Source organism: Lissotriton helveticus, chromosome 12, assembly GCF_964261635.1.
Source record: "Lissotriton helveticus chromosome 12, aLisHel1.1, whole genome shotgun sequence".
NCBI classification, from domain to species: Eukaryota; Metazoa; Chordata; class Amphibia; order Caudata; family Salamandridae; genus Lissotriton; species Lissotriton helveticus.
Genome location: NC_136073.1, coordinates 280,718,173 through 280,740,919, shown reverse-complemented (window position 1 = coordinate 280,740,919; position 22,747 = coordinate 280,718,173). Strand labels below are relative to the sequence as shown.

Sequence of the window (22,747 nt, the reverse complement as noted above, 5' to 3'; positions counted from 1 at the left end):
GAAAAAAGCAGGCAGCGATATACAGTAGTGAAAAACTGGAGAAAATCAGAGGGAACAGAGGAGAGGGAAAAAAACACGGAGAGAAGAGCAGCAAAAATACAGGCACAGGGGGAAGGAAAAAAAGGTTACAAGGCACACAACAACAGACCAATACTTACTGCCCACCACTGGGCCCCCAGGGATGAGTCGCAGGCGGGAGCCTGCGGGTGGAGGAGGGCCTCGAACTCACGGGCGGCAGCAGCCTAGGGGCATAGCACCAGCAGGGAGCGCTGGGGCGGCGGGGGAGCGTCTTGGCCTGAGAACAGGTCAAACTGCTTCCGAATCACAAAATAGGTTTACAACCACATACTACATGGCAAATTGAATGAGCTTGTTTAGAGAGTCGCTTCCAATTCACAATTTCTTTTGGCACGTATTAATGGTTTCACAGTCGCAAATCATTAATGGGTTACCGATCCTTCAAAGGAGGTGGTAACTCACTCGCAAATGGGAAGGAGTCCCTAGTCAATATTGTAAAAACTATTTTTTTAGTAGTAGACATTGGTCCCTGAGACCACTGCTTACCCCAAATAAAGGTGTTTGAAACTTTTATGTTTTTTTAAACACTTCCCATTTTCCTTAAAGGAAAACAGGCCACTTTAAAAAATAAAATCTATATTGCTTTATTTAAAGCAATCCCAGACATGGTGGGTCTGCTGACCCCAGTAGGCCTCCATCCCTTTGATTGCAGCGATTCGTAGTGGGTTGTTATTTACAACCTGCCTCATGCATATTAATGTTAAAAACTGCAACGCCCTACAAATCGAATTTTGCTAATTTTTGAACATATGTTGGTTTGGAAAGAATCAATGTATTCAGTAAAAGTAGGTTCGCAAGTTGCGACCACTTTTACTGAATGCATTGTAAGAACATAATGCCCAAAGTCCCAACTGAACAAAACCAAAGGGGATGATGGACGGAGTGTTGTACATTGCAAGGACTCACCCCCAGTCAACTGATCTGGATTTAATCCATCATTATTCTTCAGCTCACTCCGCCACCCCAGTTCAAACATGGCCATATGCAAATCAGTCTGACCCTGTGACTCATGGGAACAGTCCAGCTCGAACTGCCAAGCCATGTCTTCCCTGGACCGGAAACATGCATCCTGGGACCGGTTTCTGGCAAATCAGCCGTCATCAGCCAGGCTAGCTTGAATCCAGTGGCAAAGTGAGCAAGGGACTCACGTCTGGGCATACCCTGCCAACTTAGGGCGAATAAAGCAAAACTAAAGGGGATGATGGACGGAGTGTTGAACATTGCAAGCACTCACCCCCAGTCAACTGATCTGGGTTTAATCCATCATCATTCTTCAGCTCACTCCGCCACCCCAGTTCAGACATGGCCATATGCAAATCAGTCTGACCCTGTGCCTCATGGGAACAGTCTAGCCCGAACTGCCAAGCCATATCTTCCCTGGACTGGAAAGTCCCAACTGTGCAGCAAAATCAGTAAGAAATCAGGCAGCATCCCTAGCGGTCCAGGAGACTCTTCTGGCTCACCCTCAAATACAAGGGTTTATATACAGTTTTCTTGCCTAGAAATTACACAGAACTGCAAAGTCAGCATGGTATATGATCATTGCTCCAGAAAATCACAGTTTTCCAATTAAAAACGTCACACAGCCCTATCTATTTAGCACTACATAAATATTGATTGAGCCCTTCTGACCTTTTTTCACCCCAAAGTGTCAGAACAAATTAGTTACATGAACAACAGTGAACCATTGTGAATAATTGCAATACCGCATACAAGCGGAAGATCCTTGGTTTTTGTCACTGAAGCCCTCTCTAGCAGTCTCTCTTCGAGAGCAGTGCCATTCAAAATAAACAAACTCACATCTTTCTGCATGTAGTGTCTGGTGTCTATATGCGGGAGGCGTCTGAGACAACGAATTATTGTATACCTGTTTTCGGGAGTGCTGATTTTTCACACTTGCCATATTACTTGGAAAGAGACAACTGCCTTTCTATTTTAGTTTTAACTTGATGCTTCCCCTATATTCAGTCGTGATAGAGATTGTTACCAAATATAGGAGCCTATTTGAAAGGCCATTGGGGTTGTTTCAATATTTGAGTGATTTGGTTCCAAATTGATCAACAAAAAAGAGATTATTTTTAATGATCAACTGTATGTCCTGAAGATGGTCTGATGGACAATTTTGCCAAAACAGACCGAAACGTCGACTGTCACATCTATTTCCTTAACAATTTATATTTTTGAGGAATTGTTTTCTATTGATTTTGATCCTTTTCCAGCCCTATATTTATCTGGAATAGATGTTTACACCTATCATTAGCCTTTATGGACCTCACCGTGGCATTTGATCATGTGAACCGTAACAAGTTGTGGGCTCTAATGAGGGACCTTGGGGTGGACTCAGCCATAATAAACATCCTTCAGTCACTGCATTCCAATACGACAGCAGCTCTAAGATACACAAAGGAGGCGAAAATCACGGAGTTATTTAAGTGTTCTAGTGGGGGTAGACAAGGATGTATCTTAGCGCCATTTCTGTTTACTATATATATTAATGGGCTTGATGCCACCCTGCGGAACATAAAGGCTTACATACCCAGAATAGGGGACAGATACATACCCAGAATAGGGGACAGAACAGTCCTGGTGCTGCTATACGCAGACGACGCAGTGCTTTTGGCCTGCACCCCACATAGCTTACGGCTTCTAATAGATGGATTTGTGAAATTCATGAATGATTTGGACATGTCCTCTAATTTAGAGATGGGTAAGAAGCCTAGTAAAAAATACGATTATACCATAGGCTCATACACCCTGGGTAAAGTCCCATCCTTTACCTATTTGGGTATGTCTTTTTGACAACCATCTTAATTTTAAACATCTAATAGAGGAAAAATGTCTGACTCTGATTAGATCCACGGGTTTAATTGCAATTTATGCCCAGAGGTTGGGGTGCTGGACCCCAGGCATGATTGTAAAATTGTATAATTCCATCTGTTGTGCCAAAGTCCTGTATGGTAGCGAGGTGTGGGGATTTGTTAAACCTATCAACTTGCAAAGGGAGGAGAATAAATATCTAAGACGTATGCTGAAAGTCCCACATAGCACGCTAGCATAACTGTGCACATGAGGAGTTGGGGGTGAGGTACATATCAGACAGCGAGGGTGTGAAGCCTCTAGTATGTTGGTTGAAGATTTAGACTAATGACGAGGTGGGTTTGACAAGGACTGTCTCTCCCTGGAGCATGTGAGAAAAATTCCATGGTTGAAATACGTCAGGGATTCTTTTGTTAACCGAGGTCGCACAGACCTATTTGACAATCCAGAGACAATAAAGTTAAAAGACATAGGTGATATTAAAACACTGTATCGAACGTTTGCAATGGCGCAGCACGAAACCGTCGAACTGAGGAAACACTCGGTGAGAGATCTCATCTTAGTCAAAACAACACAGGGCATAGAACCTTACTTAACACTAATGACAAGTGCCCAGGATCGTTTCTTGGTCTCCCGCTTTAGATTAAATTATATACATCACTTATTGACAGTACCGGCAGGTTTTGTCATAAATTCAGAAGAGAGGGGGTCCTGCAGCTGCAACAGCAAGTCTCCGCAGGACACCCTTCACTTAGTTTTACTTTGCCCATACTATACCTTCCCCAGGAAACTGTTTTTAAAAGGTCTGCTAAGAAAAGCTAGATTTAGACAGGCACAGGTAGCCTTGTTGTTTTTAAAATTGTTAACTGATGTTTTTACTCTTTATTGTGTGGCAACATTTTAAGAGCCGCTTTAAAGTTACGAACAACAAGGGGGGATGGAGTATATTAATGAGTTTTATTTCCCTGGTGATACATAGTAGTTCATGGATTTTTAGTAATGATATTGTATTTTAGTCCTTTTAGTCAAATGTATTTTTGTGATTCTTTTATCGACTGTTTTTTATATGCTTTTATGGTTTGCGCTTCAAATCGAATAATTATTATTACCTATGATTTGTAGTCTCTTTCATGTACCCTCCATCATGGTGTTTTATTGTTTCTGAATGTACCCTTTGCATTTTTGTTCACATTAAAACTGTGTATTTATGAAAAAAAGATATACCCTTTTTTAAGTGTTCTGCTGAATGTTCATGTTATGAACGACTTCACTGATGTTTAGATTTTTTTCATGGTTGAATCACCAATTGGGGCTTGACACAAATAATGAGTTTGTATGAAATTTGACTAAGAATAGCGAATGAAATCCCTTGTAGGCACCTTTACCTATTACTACTGCACGTCGTGTCAAGAAGAAATATAAACAGAGAACTGTATGATGTAACATCCATTTTGAACAAGATGGCATCATGGCCTAACTGAGGTCTATTTAAGCCAGAAAAACACACTTTAATATGTCATAGCAAATTTGCTTAAATTGTGATAGCTGCGTGTTAGTGTACATACATGAATTCAAATATAAATTAAGTGCTTTGAACATTATTAATAATGCACATTTTGATTTAAACACACACAAGCTTTAACACAGTCATAACCATGCCAATGATAACAGCAGTGGCAAAAAAATGCAATATAAATTGCGCATTGCAGAGAGCAACACATTCCACACTCCTTGGAAATATAAATCCCATGCCTAGACTATGGTGTTCATGTGGGATAATTTTAAGGTCTGGGGGTCTTTATGGGTCATATAAACAGCATTAGTAAATTGTGGCAGACCTTCATAGGGCTAGTGATACAGTCTTCAACATCAGTACAGTTCATTTTGCTTTTAGTACCACCTTTTCTTTTAAAATAAACTAATCACTGCTCTCTTGCTCTGCAGGTGTTGGTAGTCATCACAGATGTAAATGATTGCATTCCGGAATTTCAGCAGTCAGTCTATAGTAAAGACAATGTCCCAGAAACAGCCCCTGTTGCTGTCTCTCTTCTGCAAGGTACGTTTTTTCACTATATTCAGAAAGGGGATTTGTGTGCTTGTTTGTGCATGAGTGCTTGTGGTGTCATTTGCTTCATGTTGTAATCATTTGATGCAAATTGTTGAAATTAAGCTTGGTCATAAAGTAAATAAAGCGTATGACAGATTGTTTCTTCCTAATTTTGAAGCTTCTGGCTCACTGACCTTTGTAAGTTTGAGGTTTAATGTTGCTTGTGTCAATCATGACAGAAATGCTGCATTCTATAAATACTATGAGGGTGCTCCAGTTAAGGCTCCTACAGGTATTGACTTCTTTGACTCATGAACCTTTAGCCATTAGCAGGAGACATTGTTAATCGCATCTTGGATGAGCCTTAGTTCATCCTTCATGGCTATTTGGATGTATCCTTCCCATTCCATTGGAGTGCATGAGGGACTATTTTAAATCTAAGAGGTACACTGTTATTCACACCTTTAGGACCAGATGTGCTAAGAACTGTTCACAAAACAGACCACTGTACTATTTTACAAACCAATCTATATACTAATAGGTCGTTTTTCCAAACACCGAATCTTTGTGGGTCGTAAATTGATCTACTTCATGAATATTAATGTGGTAGGCTGCAAATTGCGACCTACCTTAATTCACATTCATCACAGGAATGGCGGCCTACAGGGCCAGCAGACCATGATGTCTTTAATTCCTTAAAGGAAAATGGGATGTGTTAAAAAAAAAACAAGCAATGCAATTGGTCTTACCTTTGGGACCTTATATGTATTTAGCTATGCAGCATATTAGCCTGGGTGCTGAAACATCTACAGTTCTTTACCCTGGAGGGCAAGGAAGCACCAAACTGCGTGACACACAAGGTATGGGAACACATGTAGAGAAATGTTGCCTTTCAGCTGGAAAGTGTATAGTCCAAAGCTCTGTTTTTAATATAAAATCAGGCCCTTCGGTGGTCATATCACTGAAAATACTAGATTTGAAAAAAAATAGTATTGTCTACAGGTGCTCATAGAAGACAATTTCTATGGACTGGAATGTAGAGAATGCTAAAGTGATTCTGGTATTTTGCTGACCTCTGCTGGTCGTATTCTATCAGGAAAGTTAAATAGAGGCTGTTGCCAGAAAATTTAAAAAAGGAAAGTTCCTCAGCAGAAAGCAATTATGGTATTTTACTGACCTCTACTTGTCGTTTTCTATCAAGACAGATAAATAGAGGCAGTTGAACAAGCCGAAAGCAATTCTGGTATTTTACTGACCTCTACTGGTCGTTTTCTATCAAGACAGTTAAATAGAGGCAGTTGAACAGAAAAAAAAGTCCCTAAGCGGAAGCAGACAAGTCCTAGGGCGGATCTCCAGAGCCCACAACGTACATACACATATAAGTATATACTAAAGTATATACAAGAGGTTTCAAATGCTCAACCTAAGTGTAGGCTGTGGTCTATAGGACCACTGCCTACTGCTAAGAAATACTTTTAGCAACATTCACAAAGGGGAAGGGGTCCCTTAGAGACCCGTTCCTGTTTGTGAATGGGTTACCACTTCCTTTGTGTAGGCAGTAATATATTAATGTTTTGAGACCATATTTTGGTCGCAAAACATTAATACTTCCCATTCTGAATTAATATTTGGAAGGGGCGCACTAAACACGCCCCTTCCAAATACCGATTCGGTATGTAGTTGCAAACCAAAATTGATATCTGGTTACATGTTTGCGAATCGCAATTTGTGTTTGCTACATACCAAAAGGGTTTTTGCAATCACAAACTTCCTGATTTTGGGAATCGAACCCTTATTGAACACAAAAGGCCATAGTAGATCTGGTCATTAATGCTATATCGCATGCTCATCCAACCTTTTATTTCAATTGCTTTGTACAGCAAAATACATTTTTGTTGCTTTTTTCAGTGGTCAAGTGTGAGTGTCAACCCTATTTATTGCATCTTATATTGTAGTCTAGCATTTGGAAAAAGCTCTGCACTCATGAACTAGAATTTGACTAATTGGTTGGTCAAACTGTCTCATTATTTGTCAGTGGAGAGATGGCATATCTCACCTACTTAAGTGCACGTTAGTGAGGCATTGATCTGGGTGTTTTATCTCTCTCTACCTCACTGAATGATTTTGCTTGCAGGCTTCTTTGTTGAGTAACCCTCACTTGTATCTGCTGCCTCAATGATTAATACCCTCATCAAAATGGTGTTTTGAAAGTTTGACTTTTGAAAGAATCTTGTATAGAGACACTCTTCATAACCTTCTACTCTGTTAATTGTTATATGCTTCTGGTGCTCATTAATAGGACTTTCCTTTGTGGAATGATTCTCTGTAATTCTTCTTGTTTTTAGTGGCAGCCAAAGACTGTGATTCAGGGCCGAACTCAGAGGTGCTGTACCACACCCTGAGCCCTGACTTCAGCATCTCCGCCAATGGCACGATTTCACCAGCCAGACCTCTCGACTACGAGCGAGCCAATCACCTGTATGAGTTTGTGGTCATGGCAACAGACAAGGGCCTAGACCCGAAGACTGGGACAACCACAGTCAGAATCCGCATGTCAAACGTGAATGATGAGCCACCAGAGTTTTCTCAGCCAATGTAAGAATGACTTAAAACTTTATTTTCTTTCTGCTTTGAGACACATAAGCAATTTCACTGTCTCAGCTTTTAGTCTTATTGGTCTAGAGAAAATGACCAGGCTCTAGAAACCAGCCCACACAACTGACTGGTGGGAAACTGACCTCAGTGAAATACCTAGAAATTCTCTCACTCTATCAACCAGTGAGTCAGGTACCTAAATGCTTAATTCTGTAACATGCCTCGAAAACATCTACCTAATAAATGTAATAGCTTATAATTTTTTTTTTATATTTGGAGACTCTTTGTAGAATAGGGCTGCCCCATACACATTAAATTGCTCCACATCTTTTCTTCCTTTGCAAATGTGAAGCATGCTTTTACATTTTAGTCCTAAAAATATGAGGCTGCCTGCTGACTGTATGAACAAATGTTTTACTTCTCACTTTTACTACTTAATTTTTCTATTGTATTTGCTTGTCTTTTACTTGTCTCACTTTGCCATGTGGTAAGGACTGTCAGTTGCATGACCAAGCACAGCCTGGATCAGAACCTTCTCTGAATCCTGTTGAGAGTTCTGCAATGATGCAAGGACTCGCGGCTTTACATCTAGAGTGTGAAAAGAGTTAAGGTGTGGCACACCCCAACCATCTCTTTTTCCCTTTTTTGAAAGCAATGGAGATGTAGCCAATGGGCAATATGACATTGTGCATTGCTGAAGTTCTGTCAGTTGCAGTTCTATCCTAAGAGACTTGCATGGAAAAAGTTGTACCTTCACCTGCAACACCTACAGGTGATTCACAAAGTCTGGAACATACACGTGAAAATGCAGGTTCTATCTAGATTTGTGGAATTTGTCCAAAGTTTGTGTAACTAATGCAGTGTTCACCATGACTAGATTTGAACGCTCTTATCGGAGTGTCAAGGGCCAAGTCCGGAAATTGCATTGTGGTGGAGGTGGTCCCCTATACAGTTGTTACTTTGTAGATATTCACAAATATGTGTAAATAATTTCCCACACTTATGTGGGCCTCTGTGCTCACGGTTGAGTGGTCCAGGTTTAAGCATAGTAAAATTCACCATTATTTAGCATTTTCAAAGTAGCAAAACCCTACACATGTGGCATGCAGAATCCCTCAGAATTATGAGATTTCAGGTAACACGATGAATCTATTTCCTTTCAGCCAGAGATTTTGGCTGCTGAAAGTTCGGGCTGAAATGGGGAATAACTAGTGGAATCAGGCCCAGAATTCCCAATTCCCCACGTAATTCCTCAATTCTTAGTGGATCATCAGGGTCTGACTTGTAATGGGGTATATTTTCACATCCCCCGAAGTTACTGGTACCCCTGTATTGGTAACTCCAGGGTGGGCCTACATATTGAATGCCAAAGACCTTCATAAATATTACTTCCTTCTTCAGAGATTTACAAGCAAAAGAGTTGAATAGTCCCATAGGTACTTGCATTCAATTTAAGGAGACATCAACAAATGTGTCTCTGTAAACAGTTAATGTATGTTTAAAACAACTGCGTCCTTATCAGTCATCCTTTAATCAATAACGCTATTTACTACTCTCATTGCATTTCTTGTAGTTTTCTGATGAGATCAAATTCTGAAAATAATTAATTTGGTTTTTGGTTCCACTGTAATTTTAAATACTCAAGCACCCCTCCAAACTCTTGGATAAAATAACATATTTTTGCTTCACACCATGTGAATTTGAGGTCCCACCTTTATCCATTTGATGGGGAGTAATATCAATTGAGGTATTTGTTTTCTGTCTCTCTTAATCAGGAGATTATGGCCACAATGTAAGGCCTTTCTCTGCTTGTGCTTCATTAAGAGTCCTTTTTTTAGTCTTCTTTAATGGTTATCCAGTGAGATTTGGGGGAGGGACTAGAAACCACATGCAAATTTGATATTGGTTACAATCCAGGCTCTACAATTATGAACTGTTCGAATTTCTAGGTTTAACTGACCATTGATATCCACCCTTCTGGTTAGATCCACTCTTCTGATAGAAGGTTTTTCTAAAAGTGTCAAGCACAATCCTGGCTTCTCAGGGCCAACCTATAAATGATTTCTTTTGTCTACCAATTCTTGAAACCTGTCAGTTTGAACACATCGCTCAACCATAAGGGCTTATCAAAGTTATTTTCTACTGTCAAACAGTTTTCTTCATCATTTGGATCCAGTTCTCAATTATCATTTCACTGTAGATGGAAGTTGATTCTGGGGTCTCTCTCATAAGAAATTGAGCCACCCAATTCTTTGGCCATAAGATTCGAATCCAGTCTAATCAAATGGTTGTTAATGGACTAACACTCCCAGTCGTTTCTTAGTATTAGTTGTGCTGTTCAGTGGCACTTGTATGTTTAGTAACCTCCCTCTGCCCCCTTTCCCTACAGTCATGCATCATGACTCCATGGCACTTCTTGGGGTTTCGTCTCTCCCCTTGCACGTTCAATAAGAGGTTTGGGCATTTTAGAGTGGGTATTCTAGATAAAGGAATCCGACAACCTCCAAGAAGAATCTATAACCCATCACCCAGTGATAAACCAACGTGGACTCCTGGTTTGTCAGGTCAGAAGATCTCCTGTCCAATTAGGAAATTCCCAGCTGCCTGGTAAGGATCGCTAAAGCCTTCAACGCAGCTACCAGTGCAGCTGGAGCACTGAAGGCAGAGAACTTTGCAGAAAAAGTGCCATGTTTGTTCTGCTCACTTTGCAAAGTTTTTTGTTTTTTTAAACCAAAAACCCAAATGGTCAGTGTGCCTTTGAAAACGTAGAAGTCTGTGGCCTTTTCTCACAGGGATATTAATTGATTACCATAACTGGAAACATAGGCAGAGAAATTTAGTAACAGTTGCCTCTTAACTGATGGACTTGTGGAGGACAGGATGTTAGGTCAAAGGATTCCAACACTGGGGCCAGCTGAGGTTCTGCCATCTGAAACCGAGTGGTTCCTCAACTTCTAGCCGAGGAACTGCGAAGTTGGCAGATGGAGGATCTGCAGTTTTTTGCTGATACCCCTCACCCGCCAAACTTTAAATGCCCCACCCCAACATCTTAACACTGTGGGAGCTATATCATCTTCAAAAATCTAATTTAAGACTGCAAATAGTAGTATTTACAATGGCAAAATCTAGCTCCTGACACACAAAATCAAGAATTGTGTTTATTTTGCCCTAGGGAGTGTTTTCACTTACAGTTCCACCAGCCTGTCATTTTGTATCAGTCCTCCCCTATTGTTAAACTAAACTGCCCACTGATCTTTTAAAAGTGAGTATGCCTTTGTCTGTCACTAGTTGTATAAATTATGTGTACCTTTTAGCAAACACTGGGAGTTATTTACTAAGGGTTTCTGTGTGTGACCTAAAGCAACAAAAAGCATTGTTTTCATTTACTTATCATTATAAAACCCTTCGGGCACAGAGCAAGATTGTGCAGCACTGCGCATGCGCCCATGCGACCCTTAGTAAATATCATCAACATCTTTATTTCGGCAACATTTGCCATAAAAGATAAAACACAACTATAATACAAATAAAACAATTAATTACATCATGGACAACTAATCAAAGATCATAAAAACAGCAGCATGATTCCTTAATACATAGCATCATACAGACAATTTTATTTAGTCCATAGGAACCCCAACATTTTTTTAAATGATGATTATATGTTGATATTATTTAAAATTTGACATTTATTCTGTGGCCCTGGATACTAAACGTCTTCTCTTCTGCCAGAAAGTTTCCAGATATTTAGCTACCGCAAACACAATCATGCCAGAGAGATCCGTTTTAAGAACCCTGTATGCCTGCAGGCCGTGGGTAAAGACCAAGTTTTTACAGGCCAGTACAATCCAGTGCCTTCTTGCCTGCGCATAAGTTCGACAAAAAACAATATATGCAGCTCAGTTTCCTGCTCATAGTTGCACCCAGGGCAATGACTCAAAGAGGGCTCAGTCCATTTACTAGTGAAGGCTCGAATTGGTAGACTTCCGTACCTCCACTGTAGGTACAGTTTCCTGGTATTAGTTGGAAATATGACATCTAAGATTCCCTCAAGCTTATAAGTATCCTTGGTCTTTAAGAAAGAATCAGTCAGAGTACCAGACTGTATGCCCTGTCTGTGTGCCGCGATTTTACTTTCATGGTACACTGAAAGCAACTTCTTCCGAGAGACCATAGGGCAAGCAGTCGCAGGATCATACCCCATATTAGCTAGTCCCAGACCCACAAGCTCATTTTTTATGTGTTGAAACCAGGGGATATTCCCTACAATCGAATAGGTCAGGATTTCCTGGAGCTCGGACCTGTAATTTACCAACACTGGTGTGATCCAAACCCTGCGCCAAAAAATTAGGGGCCTAACACCCAGATCTTCATCAAGTGGCCTTAATCCCAAATCAAGCCTCATCGGCAGCAAAGGGGTGCTGGGGGAGTGATAAAAGCTGCCTGATGAATTTGCTCTCAGTTACCACCATCTCGCGTTTACACATGTGGCCCCAGAGTTCACTACCGTACATAACCGCTCCCCTAGCCTGCGCTCTATATATCTCTAATGGGGGACCAATCGCCTTGATAGTAGATTTATTTTTATATATAAGGCTAACAACTCCTCCCGCCAGTTGGGCCAGTTTAAGTTGGGATTTTAATTGGTGGTGACCCCAAGACATGTTCTCATTTAGAGTCACCCCTAAGTATTCAAAGGTTCGGACCCTTTTTGGCATATATGCACCAATGCATGGGTTGGGACGTATTTTTGATGGGGGGTTAAAAATCATATATTTGGTCTTGGGAGTATTAATCTCAAGGCCATGATTTCCACAGAATGCCTCGAATCCGTTAAGGACTCGTTGGATCCCCATAGGAGATTTAGACAACAGCAGGGTGTCGTCCGCGAACATAATCGCCGGCACCCTGCTGCCAGCAAGTCTGGGGGCATCGCCATCCTCTACCCCATTTAGATGAGCAATTACCCCGTTGACATAGAGGCAAAACAGGGTCGGTGCCAGAACACAGCCCTGTCTTACCCCCCTGTCAACGGGGAATCTATTAGATAGAGAGCCATCCCGGCCACATCTGACCGGCGCATAGTTATCCGTATGTAGACGGACAATCATATTTAGGAGATGATGCGGTACCCCCATGTTGGATAGGACAGACCAGAGTTTTCTACGGGGTATGAGATCAAAAGCCGCCCGTAGATCTACGAAAACGGTATAGAGGCTACCACCCTCCAACTTTACCGTTTTCCAATATAAAAGGGCCAAGCGAAAAATTTGATCTATGGTAGAGACTTTCTTCCTGAACCCTGCTTGATAAGGGCTCAGGACTGAATGATCAAGCATCCACTCTAATAGGCGGTCCAGAATCAGCCTTGCAAAGACCTTTTGTGGAACGTCTATGAGGCTAATAGGCCTGTAGTTGGCTGGGAGCAGGGGAGAGCCCTTTTTGAAAATGGGTACAATCTCTGCCCCCAGCCAAATACTAGGAACCTCCATCCCACCCAGAATTGAGTTAAAAAGGACCTGTAGATATGGGGCCCAGACAATTGGTTCATGTTTGAACAGGTCTCCCGGGAGCTTGTCCAATCCCGGGGCTTTCTCCGCTGTCAATTTGGCAATTGCAACACCAACCTCCGCCACAGTAAATTCTTCCTGGGTCACTAAGGGAATAGGGTCTACCACTAGATTGCCTGTGTCTTCTACATAATCTGTACTAGCCTGTAAATATAGGGTACGGAAGTGAGCCTCCCAGACACTAGGAGCAATATTAGCTTCTGCTGCTGGTGTTAGATCCACAGAGCCATTTTTAACTATCTGCCAAAATTTCCGGGCATCTCTAAAGTAACGGGCACCCACCATTTCAGACCAATTTTCATTGTCCCACTCTATCTTGGCAGTTTGGATTAGGTGTTTATATTCATTCCTCTTAGCCCTAATCAACACAGTGTTACCCCTTTGTTTCATGGCCTCAAGGAGATCAGCTTTTTTTTTTTTGAATTTGTTTATTGGGTTTTTGGTTGCATTTACATGAACAATACTACAGTGATCAATCGAGGTAAACGGGCATTACGAAAATTAAAGTCACTGGGATACAATTGGAGACGTAGATTCTGTTAGGCATTTCACAGTTCGGGGCCATTGTCTGTCTATCGTCCCTTTCTGTGTGCTTTGGTAGCACATATCACGCGGCATCCCATCGTAGCATCTGCACATCCCATGGGCAGGGTCGTCTCTAACATGTTAGTCTGTGAACTGCACCCGTGGGGGGGTGAACTCGTGTTGTGTCAGGCACTGCGGGGACGGCGCTATGGGCATCAGCTATGTGGGTGTGATTCGCAATAACATGTGGCATCGCGGTGTCTCTATGCGTAAAGTCAATCTGTGAATAATATATACGAGTAGCACTCTGTCTAAATCGATCTTGTCTCCTTACCCAGGAACTATGGGGGTGAACCGATTAACTTGGGAGAGGGATGGAAGCGAGGGAAAGACGGAAGGGGGAGGTTTCTAGGTCACCGTGTCCAAGCACAGAGTACATATTCTCAGGTCGTTAGGTATAGGCCTATAGCGAGCGTCGGTGATTTGTGTCTGGGTGTCGGAGGGTCGCTGAGTGTGGTCGCTCACGACATGTATGTAGAGTCCGTGATATGTTTATGTAAGCGTGGGGGTTGGTGCCGTCGGTCGTACCTGGGATTGCGAGGTTGTAGGTGACTCCTGAGGGCGTGTCGCCTGTGTGAAGGTATATAGTAGTTGAGCCCACTCCAGGGATATGGGATGTTTGCGGTGTCCCCGTACCTCCTCCTCCCGGAGTATCTCTTCCTCCGCCTTACCCCATTTATGTACCGCGCCGATCCATGTCGCCTCCGGTGGCCCCGTAGGTGCCCTCCAGTGCATGGCAATACTGCGTTTCGCCAGGAGGATTGCTAGTGATAGGAATCGGCATTGCGTTTTCTCAGTTTTCCGTTTGCGGAAAATTCCGAGTGCGCAAGCCTCCCATGTGTTCATGGTGGCAATGCCCGTGACCTCTTCTAGGGTTCGGTGGATCGTGTCCCAGTACTGGCGGAGAGTGGGGCAATCCCAAAACATATGCCTGAAGTCTGCCCCCGGGGTTCGACATCGGGGACATTCGAAGTGGGTATCCGGGAAGAATCGTTGGAGGCGGCCCGGTGTGAGATAGGCCCTGTGTAGGACGTTGAATTGTATGTTGCGGAACCTTGCGTTTCTGGAGACTTTTTTGGGAAATTCCAGGGCTGACCTCCATTCCCCGTCATGGACCACTCTGCCGAAGTCTGTCTCCCACTTCTGGCGTAGAGACTGGAGGGATGGGAGGAGTAGCGAACGCACCGCTCTGTAGAGCCATGTTACTAAGTGTCTCCCCACCCCCATGTGCATGATCGTGTGAATCACTGGATGTGTTGTGGGTTCGCCGGCCTCCGAGTTCCAGTGCGTACCGCTGCTATCTAATAATTGCCTATGGAGCAAAAACTGTCCCGGGGGCAGGTCGTATCGGTCCATCATCTGCTCGAACGTCTGCAACTGTCCGTCTTCGAACAGAGATCCGACCTCCGTGATCGCCAGCTCTGTCCAGATCCGGAGCGTGCCCGGGGAATAATACAAATCCCTGCGAGGGAAACCCACCAATGGCAACAAAGGCGAATATGGTGGCTGTGTTTTGGACATGCGGTGTATACGCATCATGCACGTCCGGGCAACGGACACCTGCAGTGGACGAGTCCGCAGGGGTTTAGTGCCTGGCAACAAAAGTCTGACGATCGCGGCCTGCGAGATAGGACCAGTAGCTGTGATGGTTTCTCCTGTGTGGTGTCCTGCCGTCCAGTAGGACAGCCACTGGAGCTGGGCCGCTAGAAAGTATGCCTCAAAGGCCGGCGCTCCCAGTCCCCCCTCCGTGGTAGGCAGGTAGAGCGTGGAGAGTGCCACCCGCTTTCGAGCCCCTCCCCATATCAGGTCTATCAGAAGAGTGTTCAGTTCTCCGAAGAATGATCGAGGTGGGATCACTGGGAGATTCGCAAAGCTATACAGCAGGCGGGGGACCATAACCATTTTTGCCAGTGCCACTCGGCCTATTGGCGCCAGTGGGAGTGTCTTCCAGAAGTTGACCGCTGATCGGAGACCAGCTAGCGTTCTACGATGATTCCCTGTGTATAGGTCCTCCGGGGTGTGGTACAACCGTACTCCCAGGTATCGGGGGGCGTGGGCATTCCAGGCGAGTGATTGGGTACCCATTTGAATTTCGAAGGGGGCCATATGGGGGCTCAACCCGCCAAGGTCCTGGAGAAAGCCGTACAGCTCCAACTTACGGACTATCTAGAAGACCACTCTCTGCTTCATGGATCCCAATCCGGTTTCAGAGCAGGATTCAGTACCGAGACAGCCCTGCTGGAGGTGTCTGAGACCATCCGGGAGTGCGTGGACAGGGGCGAGGAGGCCATGTTGGTTCTCCTCGACCTGTCCGCGGCATTTGACACGGTTTCGCACCCTATCCTCCTGGATCGTCTCAAGCAGATAGGCATCGGTGGCACTGCCCTCGGCTGGATCGAGTCCTTCCTCTCATCCAGAAGTCAAAGGGTACTGCTACGCCCTTTTAAGTCAGAGAAAAAACCTCTGTCTTGTGGGGTGCCGCAGGGCTCCGCCCTAAGCCCCCTGTTCTTCAACGTCTATCTGGCCCCCTTGGCGGACGTGGTGGAATCTTACGGAGTCAGGGTGGTCTCTTACGCTGACGACACACAGCTGGTGTTTTCCTTTCGGGACCACTCTGACTCCGCATTTCTCAACTTCCGCCAATGCCTTCTTAACATCAGTGGCTGGATGACTACGAACCACCTTAGATTGAACGCAGACAAAACAGAGGTTCTGTTCTTTAATCAGAAAACCTCTATCCCCTCTTTTTGGTGGTGGCCTTCGGCTCTTGATCCTGCCCCATCCCCGGTTCACTCGGCTCGGAACCTTGGCTTCCAATTTGATGACTCTTTGTCTTGTAAAATTCAGATCAACAAAGTTACTTCCGCATGCTTCATGAAACTTCGCATGATAAGGAAGATCCTTCCGTACCTCCCCATGGATTCCCGCCGCACAGTTACCCAGGCCCTTATTACGTCCCACCTGGACTATGCCAATAGCCTTTATGCAGGGGCCCCCCAGTACCTGATTGGTCGGCTGCAGATCGTCCAGAATGCTGCAGCCAGACTGATCGGTAATATCCCGTACCGTCAATCTGTCTCTGCATACCGGAGGAAACTCCACTGGCTCCCTGTGGCTAGCCGCATCCAGTTTAAGGTCCTCACTCTTACCTATCGAGCCGTCAACAACCTCGGTCCTACTTACCTGCAAAATCGGGTCTCGATATCCCGCTCCACCAGATCCCTGAGATCCAATGACCTCCGCCTCCTAATCTCGCCCCGTTTCAGACTGTCCAGAACCGGTGGCAGAGGTTTTGGTGTCATTGCTGCCAGACTCTGGAATTCCCTTCCGCTTGAACTGAGGTTTTGTCCCTCTGAAACCATCTTCCGAGCCAAACTTAAAACCTGGCTTTTCTCCGGACTCTAGTTTCCCCTTCATCTCCTTCTTTTTCTCTTCCCTTTTTTCACTTGGGTACCCCTGGATTTTAGCGCCGGGACACCCCCTCGGGGGTAGCTGCGCGCTCTACAAACTCCATAAAATAAATAAATAAATAAACGGGTATATGGATGATTTCCCCCAGTTGACCCTTAGGCCCGACACTGTCGCAAACTCCTCCAGTGTCCTCCAGATGCACGTCAGGTCGCTCGTGGCATCCCTAACATAAATCAGGAGGTCATCTGCGTACAGAGATACGCAGTGCCACGAGTGCGCCAGGGGGATACCCCAGTCTTCACCCTCTCGTCTTAGGCGTATCGCCAAAGGTTCGACCGCCAAGGCGAACAAGAGGGGTGACAACGGGCATCCTTGTCTAGTCCCTCTGTCTACGGTGAATTCCGAGGAGGTATAGGTGCCGATCCGGACCCTGGACTTGAGTTGTGTGTACAGGAGCTTGGTGTAAGCGATTAGGCGGGAGCCAAAGTTGTTCTTGGCGATGACTTCGAACAAATATGGCCATAGGAGGGTGTCAAATGCCTTCTCGAGGTCTAGTATGAGGCAAGCTGCATTCGGGAACTGGGCTCGAGTTATGTCTTGGACATGGAAGAGCCTACGGAGATTTTGGGATGTGTTGCGGTTTGGTACAAATCCGTTTTGGTCGGGGTGGACCAACTGGGGCATGACCTGGGCATACCTCGTCGCTAACAGTTTACCTAGGATTTTACAGTGTGAGTTCAGTAATGTGATCGGCCTGTAGGATGATGGGAGCTGGGGGTCCCTATGTGGTTTTAGGAACGACACTATCAATGATTCTCTGAGGGAGCGTGGGAGGACTCCCGCCCTGAGTGCATCTTCGAACATAGTCGTTAGACGTGGGGCAAGGTAAGCTAAGAAAGTCTGGTAATACTCGAGGGGGAAGCCGTCCATGCCTGGGGCCTTGTTTCTGGCAAGCATCCCTATCGCTGCCTTGATCTCGGTCTGTGTTAGTTTCCTGTCTAGGTCCTTCCGGAGCGCTGGCGAGACTTGGGGGATAGGCAACGGGATTAGGAAGTTGGACGCCACGAGGGTGTCGCCTTGGCTAGGGGTCTGGTATATGTGCGAGTAATATGTGTAAAAAACCTGCATGATCGCTATCTGGGATGTTTGGAGGTGACCGGTCTGGTCTGTGATTTCCGTGATAGGTTTCAAGTCGGGGTCCTGTCGAGCTATCCATGCTAAGAGTGTGCCACCCCTGTTGCCCTCCCGGTGTATTTTCTGAAGTTGTATTTACGCAGGTCCCGCAGTGTCTCAGCGTATTTTGTCTTAGCCTCTGCTATTTGCAGCTGGGTCACCTCGCCGCGATCATCCGCTCGCAGCATGGTTGCCAGCTTCTGTTCTGTAGTGTGTAATGCGCGTTCTAGTACCTGTCGTACCCCTAGCACTTGCTGGATGCAGTGTCCCCTCGCTACCACTTTGTGTGCATCCCACTCCACGAGACTAGAGGACGCCGAGCCCGCATTGAGTCTGAAGTGTTCCTGCAGGTGTTCCCCGTGATCATGTGTGAATGCCTGGTCTGTGAGGCACTCCCGAGGGAGCTTCCAGGTCGGTACTGGGGGATGTGGCGGTTTCCATCGAAGGGTCAGGACATGGGCGTCATGATCCGATAGCACTCTGCCTAGGTAGTCTGTGTGACTGGTTTTGGCGTGTATATCAGGTGAGCAGAGAAATCGATCAAGTCTCACACGAATGTCGTGTGGAATGGAGTGAAATGAGTATAGTTTTGTCGTGGGGTTCAACGCTCTCCACGTGTCCGTCAGTGTCCAGTGTCGAACCCACGCATTAAAGAGTTCCGTCTGTCTGTATATCGGTGATCGTGGTGGTGGGGGGCGGGACCGGTCGAGGATCGTGACTAAGACACTGTTATAATCCCCTCCCAGGAGCCAAGGGGTGTGGGTGTAATGTGCCAGCGTGTTTGTGAGGCGAGACCAAAAGACGTTCTGCTCTACATTGGGGGCATAGATGCTGCCTATCAGGATAGACTGCCCATCCAGTTGTCCTTCCAGTAATACATAGCGTCCCTCCTTATCTACCGCCCTGGATTGTTCACGGAAGGGGACTCCCGGTCTGACCCAGATTAGTGTGCCCCTGGCAAATGCGGAGTACCCCGTGGCATAGATCACACCCTTCCACTTCCTCTGTAACTTGCCGACTTCCGCTGTCGTCAGGTGAGTCTCTTGTAAGAGAGCTATATGTGCCTGTTGTCTCTTTAGATAGGCATAAACTGCATATCGTTTGCTTGCCGTGTGCAACCCCCTGACGTTTAGTGTGATAAAGGTAAAGTCCATGTTAGGGGGTTTTGTCATGTGAGCGCGTCAGTCGTATTGGTCGGTGTACCTGCCATCTCTCGGCTACACCCAGAGTCACTCTCGCTCGCATCACCTCCCTCCACACTTGATTCCACCGTGACCAAATCACCATCTCCCGTGTAGGTATCAGGGTTAAAAGGGAAGGGGCGTAACATGGTAACAACATATGGGAAACAGTCCCAACTAAAGGGGCCCATTGCAAGGCACGATGAGCCCAAACTGTACATCTCGTACTGTCTCTAGTTCGTTTGGTGTGAGGGGGTGGTGAAGCGGTGGAGCCCCGATCTCGGGTCAAGGCCACCCGCCGTATTGTGTCTCTGTGTGTGTGTATGCTACCACCCATACCTTAGGCGTGTCTTCCCGGCGTCCGCCGTCGGCTGGTTGCTCCGTCATCGCAACCTTACCGCTGGATGTGTCAGTCGCCATCAGATGAGTGTATCCGCCGTCTGTGGGGTCACCAGTGGCGGGGAGGCGGAACCATCTCTGGAGGTGCGGACGTCACTCTGACCTTCATCCTCGGATGTAAAGATGTGGGGGCCTCGATCCGCCTCCTGTTCGGCTTCCAGTTGCCCGACCTCCGCCGCTGCCTGGATGGCTTTCCGTCGGTCTGCTATGATTTGTTCCAAGTCCGGGACGCGTTTGACGCTGGGCGACGGCGGTCGGTTCATCTGTGTGAGAGTGACCTTTCTGGCACGGAGTCGCCGCCGTCTGCTGGACGCCGAACTCGACGGTGTGTCTTCGCTGTCTGATCGAGGCTGACTGCGATGATCCAACCAGTGTCTCGCCTCCGCGGGGTCCGTGAAGAAGTGTGTGGTATCTTCATAGATGATCTTGAGGCGGGCCGGGAACAGGAGGGCATATGTTATCTTAAGTTGGCGCAGGGCTTGCTTTACTGCCAGGAATGTGGCGCGTTGGCGTTGTACTGCTTGAGAATAGTCCGGGAACACCATCACAGTTTTGTCTTCCACCCTGAGGACTTTCGCTTGCCTGGCCGCCCGTAGGATCGTGTCCCTGTCCTGATAATGCAGGAGTTTCAGAAGGAATGGTCTGGGCGGGAGGCCAGCTCGAGGTCGTCCAGTCGGGACCCTGTGTGCCCTTTCTACTGAGAAGAACGGCGTTAGGTCTTGGGCCCGGGTGAACGTTTTTATCCAAGTCTCGATATATCGAATAGGGTCTTCTTTCTCCACTCCCTCCGGCAGGTTGATCAGACGTATGTTGCTCCGGCGGGAGCGTCCCTCTAAATCGTCCGCCTTGTGTTCCAGGAAATTGACCGTCTCCTGTAGGTCCTTGATGGCTTTTTGATTGAGCTGGACCTGAGGCTTTAGTTCATGGAGCGTGTGACTCTCTTGCTTCACCTTATCTGCCAGCTTCCTATGGTCGTCGCGTAATAGGGTGATGTCCGAGGCCAGTTCCCCGAATTTGGTTTCCATGGAGACTCGTGAGTGCTCGATGGCCGCCAGGACTTTGTCTAGCTTCGTGGACATGTCCGATTCCTGCGGAGGACCCCCGGTTTTCAATCCACGTGAGGGGCCCGGGGAGGGTGATCTTCTCTGTGCTGGCGCCGGCGTCACGGGCACCGCCCGCTGTGTTCGTCCCATGGGTGGTGTGGGTGACCTATCGGTCCGATCCGGCCTGTCAGAAGTAATTCAATCCCCTGTCTGTAGCGGCGCTGAGCAGATCGGGCTCCCGAGGTCCCCTCCGTCTAGTGCTGCTCTTCCATGCGGGCCCCCTGACGCCCGGTCGCGGGGGCCTGTGGTGTGCCCTCGATATGGGAGGCGGGAGGCTCTCCGTGTGGTCGCACCCCACACTTTCTGCTTCTCTGTTGTGCCGCCGGGGTGGTCGGGGCGCTCCCCTACCGCCGCCCGCCACTCCCGGTCCCTCCGCCGGGTGCAGTCACAGCTGGTCAGTGTTCCCTAGAGGGCCCCGGATCGGGGGCCCGGGTCGGGCATCTGAGCTCACCTCGGGGGTGCACGTGTTGTTGCTCCCTGGCACCCTCCGCCGCGTGGCGCCTAGGTGGCGCTCTATGGTGTTGGCTCTTGGGCACCAGACTCATGGGTCCCCGCAGGTCGCTAGAGCCGTTCCACACCTCTCCCCCGCGGACTCATTCCGATGGCGCCATTTTGAATTGGGAAAGTCTCAGGGTCACCTGCAGGTGATTTCTCCGGCTTCCAGCGCTGAACGGCCGGGTCCGCACCGGCCTCCGCGTGCTCTCGCCGCGATGGGTCACCGGGGGCCGCCCCCATCCAAGCCTCCCGCGACGGTGGGGTCCCGTGCAGTCGTCAGTCCGCCAGGTCTCCTCGGCGGATCCGGGGATCACGGTTCCCCTCCGGATATCGCCGCGCCCAGCATGCGGCAGCGCTCTCCGGGTGCAGCGGATGGCCGGCGAGGCGTGTGGGCGCTCCGGGTCCCAGCAATGAGAAGGACCGCGTCGGTCACCCGGGATCTTCCATGTCAGACCTTGGGCGCCGCCATTTTGGGGGAGGGGCAGCCGAGGTCGTCTGGGGCCAGTGCGGGCGCGCCTCGGACACACCGTCCCTCTTCGAGGCTCCCCAGGCGGTCCCGATAGTCTCCTACGGCAGCCGGTGGTGACACAGGTGCGTGGTGGTAGCTTTCATCGTCGACGTGGCGGGTGGCTGACCGGAGCTCTAAGGGAGCCCGTCCGCCATCTTGGCCAGCTTAGCCACACCCCCCTCGAGGAGATCAGCTTTAGCCTTCTTACAGGCTGTATTGTACCATGAGGCTTTCATCGGCTTACCATTCCTTTTCACTACTCGCGGGTTCAATACCTCCGCTAGTGCACTGATGAGCTCCAAATGGAGATCCCCGAGTTTATTGTATTTCTCCACAGACGGGCATAGTAAATTAAGTTCTTCAACTCTTTCTAACACCGGAACTATCGTGGCATAAAGCCGAGAGATAGCTTCTGGGTTCCCTATAACTTTAGCCCATCTGATTCTGCGTCTATCACTAGATAGGATCGCTCTAGGATCCGGGGAAGTGTTAGCCATATGATCCTCAGTAGACTTACCGGGCACCAGGAATTTCAGGATCAGCGCATTATGGTCGCTTTCGTCATGTGGGGTTACCTGGAAGCTCCTTACCTTGGCCCCGTCACGCATTTCCACAAAGATATAATCTAAGCGTGACTCCTGCCCCAGTTTATTAAAGGTGGGTTTCGGGGGAATATCCTCGCTGACCCCCCCATTACAGGCCCTTATAGAGTTATTAAGAGTCAAGGCCATAATTTTGGTAGCCAGCGGCGTCCAGGACTTCACTGTTGGACCCCCCACAGGTGG

At 47.1% G+C, this 22,747-nt stretch overlaps 1 protein-coding gene across 1 annotated transcript in view; it reads left to right on the top strand.

The window, feature by feature from the left end:
- LOC144798008 (neural-cadherin-like) overlaps window positions 1-22,747 on the top strand; it is a 566,884-nt gene that overhangs the window by 41,985 nt on the left and 502,152 nt on the right. Inside the window, exons 4-5 of the mRNA XM_078668798.1 lie at window positions 4,840-4,951; window positions 7,288-7,537. Of these exons, the coding sequence (XP_078524924.1) occupies window positions 4,840-4,951; window positions 7,288-7,537 (362 nt within the window). The remainder of the gene's footprint in view (window positions 1-4,839; window positions 4,952-7,287; window positions 7,538-22,747) is intronic.